Source organism: Petromyzon marinus, chromosome 55 (assembly GCF_048934315.1).
Source record: "Petromyzon marinus isolate PM22_M1 ecotype Great Lakes invasive population chromosome 55, UKy_Petmar_22M1.pri1.0, whole genome shotgun sequence".
NCBI classification, from domain to species: Eukaryota; Metazoa; Chordata; class Hyperoartia; order Petromyzontiformes; family Petromyzontidae; genus Petromyzon; species Petromyzon marinus.
In genome coordinates this window covers 2937409-2946263 of record NC_133721.1, presented here as the reverse complement: position 1 = coordinate 2946263, position 8855 = coordinate 2937409, and the positions used below count along the sequence as shown (strand labels likewise).

Below are 8855 nucleotides of genomic sequence, written 5' to 3'. Positions count from 1 at the left end.
ATAAGTTGACGCTTAGGAGGGGGGAGGAGGCACCTCGCCCCCCCCATGTGGAGTGATGTCACCCGCTAATTATTATCAATGGAGGGGGGTGTCCATTTGAAGGACGTCACCTGCTCATGATTAATAATGAGGGGGGGGGGGGTCCATGTAGAGGACGTAACCTGTTCATGATTATATTCTATAGGTCTTTTGGTGAAGCTACGTAGATAAAAAAATAACAAAAATATCACGACGTTTCGATCGCAGCACAAGCAATCGTCTTCAGGTGAGAGAGAAAGTTGCTGAGACAAGGTCTTATATAGGCCTGAGATAGGTGCATCAAGGTAGGTGGGTGGAGCTAGAGATGGTCCAACCACAGAGGCTGGGACAGTGGCCTTTGTATTGTGAGTTTAGCAAACTCCTCCGCCATCTCAGTTGAGTACTCTCTATTAACTTATTTAATATTTAAACTTGTTATATACAATAGAACCCCTCTTAACGACCACCCCATGTTAACGAGTAATTCCTTTACGACAGGCCTCCATAGAGCCCAATGTGTACTGTAGAGTAGTGGTGTATAATAGTGGAGTGCCTCTGTAGAGCCCAATGTGTTCCCTTACCGATCATTCCCATTGTTAACGAAGGTCTGCTGGTTTATTCTCCTTGACACGAGATCAGCAAGGTATTATGGTTCATGTGTGGCAGTTTCACCACCTGTACGCGATCACGGCAGTCGACGCGGCCCACCGGGCCCCACGTTTGTGGTGAGGCACCACGGGGGCCAGGGGGCCTCCCCGATGGCCAGGGCCTCCGCACGGTCGAAGTGGGCAGAGGCCAGCCTTCAACTGGTGGTTTGAAGAGAACACGGACAAACATTCGAGCTCGCGCTTTGCTTTGGAAACAATTTGCTTTAATTGCTCCTCTGAGTGGCTCAACAAGCCTTTAAGCCGGCGGATTCAATCACCTCCGAGATCTAAACGTGGCAAATCGAATGTTAATCAGGAGCAAGTTGGCCCAGGGATTGAGAATCGATTTTGCATGTGAAACGGCGGTACATAACTCTCTATTCGAGAGCGAGCGAATACCATGCGGTGGCGCGTTACAAGTGGATATTATTATCATCCAACAATGACCAGCATGGTGAAGTATGGTCAAACTAAACCTGACGTCCAACAACACAACGTGGCGAGATGTTCATCCAGCAGTGGTGCACGTAACGACTTACAGTAACCAAGACAACAGAGCATGCATGGAAAATAAATCGGTTTAATTTTGTATATAAATGCGTAGAACTAATTACGTGTTTATGCTTGTATATATACGATTCAGCTAAAAAAGTTGAAAGACATTTACAAAGTGTTGAAGACGTCAACTCGCTCAAATTTTTACCACTGTTGAGAATTATTCCCCAAGTATATACTGAGCAAAGTTACGACCATTTACGAAACAATTTGCAAACGTGTCAATGTTTTTGTCATAAATTATCTTTGCACGTCTTAAGGAAAACAGTAGCTCTAACGAAATTGAACTGCGCATTTGAAAACAAACCTTTCAATTTTCTGACAACCCGACATTTTTCTTAACAAAAACACTCCTTGTGTGTTCACACAGAGGCCGATGGGGGTCTGCTGCGTAAAACACCTCGTGTCTCCTTTAAACCCACCACGGTTTAAACAGCAACAGCTCGGGGAATTTCATATTCACTTTGCTCTATGCAGCTGATCCCTACCCCTTCATAACGTAAACGGCTCCTCACAAGAATAAGTAAACCTAACATGCCTTGCAGGAAATTATCTCGCGATGTAAACATTCAATTGGCTATCCATCACGTGACCCGTGCAGGTATCACCATGTACAATTACACTTTGTGACTGTGAGAGTGGAGACACAGCCTACGAAGCTGTTGCTTGTATTCCCCACAGAGTTTTGCCCTCTGAGTGGCCGCCCTAAAGGCCCATTCCTGCAGGCCAAGTCTGGCACAATTGCAGGTTTTGAACTTTAGATAAGTGGTGGCCGATATGTTGATCGCAATTCAGAGGTGGATGATCGCAAAAAATGGTGGTTGTGGATCTCAGGACAAATAAGAACAAACACCTCTAATATAAAGTAATAATCCTCATAGTCTATGGCAAATAAGAATCCCTGACTAAGAATTCATGGATTAAAAACATAACTTTTCTACCAATAGATCGCACTAGCACTTGGCATGTCTGTCGTGTTGTATTACTCGGTTAAATCCATCCGGATAACTGTTGTTCATAGCTTTCTGGTGGATCACGGAACATCTTGAGATATACCAGAATGGATCACAGTGTTTTGTGGTTAGTCAATAAACACCACCGATTCAGTAACCAATATTTTTGTGAAATCACCTTCGTCACAAGGGGGTCAGTGTTTTGGCTGGTTAAGAAGTGGGCATAAGATGTCCTAAACTATTCATACATAGTGACGCTTATACACCTCACCTGACTGTTTGTACTGGTTGGAAAGGTAAAAATTGTAAATTTAAGAAAATTGCGATACTGTTTCAAACGCTGCGATGGGAAAACGGACCAGTAACTTCTGGATTGCAAGTTCAGAGTGCAAACCGCCCGTTACTTCAGGGTAGCGTTTCTCATAACCGCCACTGATTTTTTTATTGTTCACCTCTGCTTGCGAGCACAATGTACACTTAACTAACTCTGCAGATGTAAAACCCAGAGTGTGTGCCCACTCATGCACCTCTTACCTCTTGATGACACCGTATGCATGATGCACGAGTACTGTCTGGGTTTTTTGGGCCGGGGAGAAGGGGAGCCCCATGGGGTGGACTCCGGAGGGTTGTAGCCTGGAATCTGTGACAGCGGACACACAAGATGGCACAAGTGTACAACAAAGATGAAGATCACCCAAATAAGCCTTAACAGACTGTGCTGCTGTTAGGCGGCATGGCCCACGAGGAGGTGGGTGGCCAGCACCACGCGCATGCAGCCACCCCTGTCTCCCCAGTGCTCATGCCTACACACTGCACCAGGTACTCATTTAAGACAGAGTTTACCTAGGATAGGCACAACACCGGTTCAGATAAGGCAGACTGTCTGCCTCAGCAGCTGTCCCCCTCTCGTTTTTTCTTCCTGATGACGAAGGCTTCTGTTGCGATCGAAACGTCGTAGTTTTTTGTTATTTTTGGTTATTTTATTTGAACCTATCTACGTGACGTTACCGAAAGACCCAAGGAATATGTCTTCCTGCAGTCACAAAAGCTTTAAGTCAAGATTTATTATTACATTTGTTTACTGTGCAAAAACTCAAGACTTCTTCATGAGGGTCCTGCGAAGTTTTTGCCGTCACTGTGTAGTCCCAATTGAGTAATTTGCAGGTGATTTTTCAGTATTGGGATGTTTTGCCCAATGCCAGACTCGTTGTATTGGGTATTTTTTTTTACTATGGGAGGAAACTTGAGAACACGGAGGAGACCCAGAAGAGGGGGAGAACATACAATCTTCACACACTCACACATTCACGCTAACTCACTCACTCACACACTCAAACACTTCACTGCACTTACACACTCACGAACAGGGGGAGAGAAGATGACAACTTCACGCCGAAACGCGCCCGAGTCAGGAATCAAGCCCAGCTTTCTTGCTGCAAGGCGCAAGGGTTACTTACCAATGTGCCACCATGCCGCCCATGGCGATTCGTAAACTACATCAGTACCAGTTTCCATGGACTGGGGGCAGCTGCCCCTGTGCAGCCACAGCCTTGCAAGCGGGCTTTACCCTGCCAAGTGGGTTTGTGATGTTATTAGGCAGCTTCCCCGATGGAGTAATTTGCGAGTAAATTCCTCAAATTTGGATAATTACACCACACAACACTTGGCCGACTCTCTTTTTCGAATCATGTACGTGTTCGCTCTAACTGTGTCTACTGCGAAGTAGACCGCGGTATTAACCAGAGCGGCCACCGACTTCATTTCAGTGTTAAATATTATAGACGGTACATTATACACTAAATACAACTTAAAAAATGACAATGCTGCACGTATATACATCACTCCATTCAGAGTCTTTGAGATTGGATTGGTAAGTACGGTACAGTAAATAGGTTACATTTTACAGTAGGATATTTATTTTTGTGTATTTGTATGTTCATTCATACCAATTTCATATAGTAAACTAATTCAAAAGACAACAAAACATTCACAACATTTAAAAACAATGCTATGCAAGAATGTGCAAAAAATTTGCTTTTTCAAATTATTATGTAGTGAATATCCGGCGTTGTTAAAAAATTTGGCGTCCCCTTCCCCCCCGTAGCCGCCGAATAATCGATGATCTACTATAGATACTCTATAGTTAGGGCATTTCTGAATCGTCCGGGCTTCCTTGTGCGCCCCAGGCTGGGACGCGTCGTCGTCGGAGAGAGAAGCGATCGTGAGCGACTCTACTCCATCCGGGGTGGACAACCTCCCGAGCTTCTCGGAGCAGGTCGCGAGCGGTATGGCCTTCCTCGCTCACAAGAACGTGAGTCGCGAGAGGAGTGAATCAGCAGTGAGCCTCTCTCCTCGGTTAAAAGAGTGGTGGAACATAATGATGAAAATACGTGATGATTTTAACCTGTCTCTGTGTCTCTCGGTATGTGTCTCCGTGCCTGTCTGTCTCTATCCCTACAGGGCCATGACCATCTTTAAGAACCTCCGGAAATTCACCTCTGTGTTTCAATTTGACCATGTGTGACTGCGCGTGTTTAACTGTCTTGATTTGAAGCCCTCGTCGAGGAGGCCGCTCTCCGATCTTACATTTACATGCTAATTTCTCACATTAACATCACTAGCCCCGCCCACTTCTTTATGACCCTTGGGCTACACCTATTTCAAACTTTTTAAAACAGTCTGCCTCAGCAGCAGATCATGCTTTCCCACCTGATGAGGGATGCTTGTGTTGCGCCCAAAACGTCGTGATTTGTTTTATTTTATACCTATGTTACTTTACCGAAAGAACCAAAGAGTATGTTTAACTGTATCTCTGTGACTGTGCGTGTTTAACTGTGTCTTTGTATGTGACTGTGTCTGTGGTGCACGTCTTTGTTGCCCTTAATATGTCTGTCTGGGTGGCGAGTGGTCGCTCAGTGGTTAGTTCACTGCGCTACGGACCCAATGGCCAGAGTTCGATTCCCGCTCACGGCCAACACCAGTGACAATTATCTGAACCGGTCTTGGGCCTCCCCAGATGGACTCAGTCTCAAATGAGTACCTGGTGCGGTGTGTAAACATCTACACTGGGGAGACAAAGGCGGCCGGGCGTGGTGCTGGGCACCCACCCCGTCGTGTACTGTGGCCGACCTTCACAGAAGTTGCCCCAAGTTTGTTGAAGGCCACACAGGGAATTTTTTTCTTTTTTTTAGTGCATCCACCGCGACCTGACTGCGAGGAATTTGCTGGTAACGCATGGACACATCGCCAAGGTTTGCGACTTTGGGCTGGCACGGAACGTCCAGACTGACCCCAACTACGTGGTGAAGGACAAAGTGAGTCCTTCACCTTACTTAGCATCATCAGCATCATTATCAGTATCGCGAATGTCATCACCATCATCGGAATGGAAGGCCCATCACTTTAATTGTACTCAATGTTTTTTATTTTGCACAGCCCCTAAGAAAAAAAGAGTGGGGGGTGCTGCCACACACGGTGGTGCAATGGCTCTCCCAACCTGGACTTGCAATCCAGAGGTCGGCAATTGGATTCAATCTCCCTGCTCTGCCGACAGTTCAAAATATGGAGCAATTTCACAAATCCCCTTCCTCCTCCCCCCCCCCCCCCCATGTGGTACACGGGGTAACTGGCCCAGAATAACAACCTGTGGTGGTGACCACCAGGCTAACTACACTAATTACAACATGACTAGCTACGACAGAACGGGACCACAGCTCGGGTCCCAGTCCATGTGTTGGAGACTCGGTAGAACGTAGACGTAGACAAAGGTTCTTCAGGATGAACAACAACGCCGGTCCCTCTGGGGGACCCAGCTTATATTCTCTGTGGCGTGGCTGGCTCCGCCCTTGGCCACGACCACCTTCTAGAATCATCGAGCAGCAGGATCTGGACCCCGACCACGTGACCACCCCTAGCCCCCACTTGGGGCCCCTTTGTAGACTTAACCGGTCACGTGTCCTCTCGGGTCAACCAGAGTGCCATGGCATTTAGTAACCCGTTTCCTACGGCCGGCACTCCCACACCCTATCCTGTTGGGTTGGCACTGCACGCCAAGCGTGATGCCATCCAGCGGGATCAATCAGCGCTGACCGAGCCCCTCTAGGGCCGGTACTACACCCACACCAGAGTGGTATCCGCGATGTCAATAGGGCCGGCACTACACAGTGACATCCCGTGATGTCACTACACATTTAACCCTTCAGGGTAGTGGAGGGCTAGATGACGCTAATTTGGCCAGATGAATATGTGGCCTCACGCAAAAAACGTATGACGAATCGCGATGCATCGGCCTGAACTGAATTTACTGAACGTATTGTTGTTGTGCTTGTGGCCATGCGGTCATGTCCATTAGGTGCCTCTGCCTGTAAAGTGGATGTCTTCAGAAAGCATGTTCCATGGGCTCTACAAGGTGCAGAGCGACGTGTGGTCATACGGTATGCTACTGTGAGAAATCTTATATTTTGCTGAGACAAACTTTCACTTGCTACAAACATTCGGGGCCCTGAGTACAGAAGATCCTCACAGCAGACAACGATTGTAGTCTTATCTACCACACTATGATTTTTAATTGCGTAAAGTTCAGATTTAAAGCTTTCGTGACTGCAGGGATTCATCTTCTTGGTTCTTTCGGTAAAGTAACGTAGAATGGAAAAAATAAAAAAATAAAACGTAATAAAAAATAAAATTTTCACGACGTTTCGGCCACAACACAAGTAGCCTTCTTCAGGTGAAGGAACAGAACTGTCGGGACGACAGCACTTCAATGACTGCTGCTAAGATTCGCAGTGTCGTTTAAACTAGGTGGGAGAGGTAAAGCGCCTTGACAAAGGAGTTTACATATCAAACAGGATAATTTAGCATTTAAATAGCTGCGTTAAAGTGTTGGATCAGCAGGGTGTTAAAGTCAGAAATTAGCATGTAACTGGGAGATTAGCATGATGTTAATGTGAGGGATTAGCATGTGACTGGTCACGGAAATAGCTATGTTAAAGTCAAAGTTTACATATCAGCAGAGGCATTTAGTATATGGACGCTAAAGGACTGCAACTACCCAACTATCATACAATAAACCGATGTGAAAAAAAACTAAGTAGAAACTTCATCAATATAATAAATGTACTCAATATATTCTTCAATAAATTGAGCTATAAACATAAAGTAACTGGGAATACACTACACTATCTAATGAATACCATATAGTAAACTACTAAAAACTAAAATACAAACTACATCAATGTTATCAATAAACTCTATATACTCTCCATCAGCTGAGCTATTAACAATAAGTCATTATACATTACAATGCCATATGGCGAAAAAAATGGGTGGCGGTTTTTTCCTTCTTTCCAACGTTAGCACCACGGAGAGCGACGAGCCTCGTTCAGACGGACGAGTCCATCCATGCTCGGAACGGAGGAGGGGGGAGAAACAGCCACGATGTGCTGCTCTGTCCTGTGTTGCATTACAACCATGCCATACACTAGACTACTATACATTGTAATGTTATACCTTCCAATCTAAACTACATTGTATAATACCGTATACACAGCCCAATGTAAGCTCTAACATTATGCATTATATTGATATGTCTCCAAATAAACTTTTTCCTACATTACACAACTATACACCGTAATATACACTACCATAGACAAACCCACCCTTGAATTACACAATGCGTTACTTTAGACTACCCTATACTTTAGACTGTAAAATATTAGACTTGTAATATTACACTATGTATTATTCTACCAACCCTACTGTATACCACACAGCTGTATATTCACTATAAAATTACAATACTATATATTGCCTTATGAATTATGTTAAACATTACAATGTTATACTATTTATTATTATATAACATGCTATAAACCAGGGGTGTCCAAACTACGGCCCGCGGGCCAACTGCGGCCCGCCATCCATTTTTAATGGGCCCGTATCAAAGTTTAAAAATATAATGGACTATGGCCCACTGTATTGCATTTCTTAATTTAAACACTAGATGGCGCTATTGTCTTGAACAAGGCAGCGTCTCCACAAAGCAAGCAATCGAAGAAAACATTTGCTCAGGGTCACCAAAAATGCCGGAACCGAAGAGACGCAAGATTGCAAGCGAGTGCAGAAAATTTCAGACTCGGTGGAAAAATGAATGTTTTTTCATAGAAACCAAGGGGAAGTGTGTTTGTTTGATTTGTAATGAGAGTGTTGCCGTGATGAAAGAGTACAATGTACGACGGCATTATGAAACGAAACATCAGACCTTCACGTCCTACACTGGCGCCGAGCGGAGAGAGAAGGTAAAGCAAATGGCAAGCTAGCCTGCTAACGCAGCAGCAGGGTTTTTTTTTCCGTGCTAACAAAGCTCAAGAAAATGCAACAATAGCCAGCAATGAAGTAGCTCAACTCATTGCCCTACACGGGAAACCTTTCTCAGACGGTGACTTCATCAAACAGTGCCTCACTAAAGTCGTGGGAATGTGCCTGGAGAAAATGCAGGATTTTAACGATGTTAGTATGTCCAGAAATAAGGTTGTGCGGCGAATTGAAGACTTGTCGGCTAACTTAAAACAGCAAGTGTCAGATAAAGCTTGTGCTTTCGATTTTTACTCGATTGCATGTGATGAGAGCACAGATGCCACGGACACTGCACGGCTGTTAATTTTTTTGCGGGGAGTTGATGAGA

The 8855-nt window shown here is 45.0% G+C and overlaps 1 protein-coding gene across 1 annotated transcript in view; it reads right to left on the bottom strand.

Moving 5' to 3' along the window:
* Positions 1 to 686: 686 nt before the first annotated feature.
* The window catches only part of LOC142905598 (exosome complex exonuclease RRP44-like), a 90938-nt gene continuing 82769 nt past the window's right edge, over positions 687 to 8855 (bottom strand). The window contains exon 7 of the mRNA XM_076052223.1: positions 687 to 824. Coding sequence (XP_075908338.1) covers positions 687 to 824 — 138 coding nt within the window. The remainder of the gene's footprint in view (positions 825 to 8855) is intronic.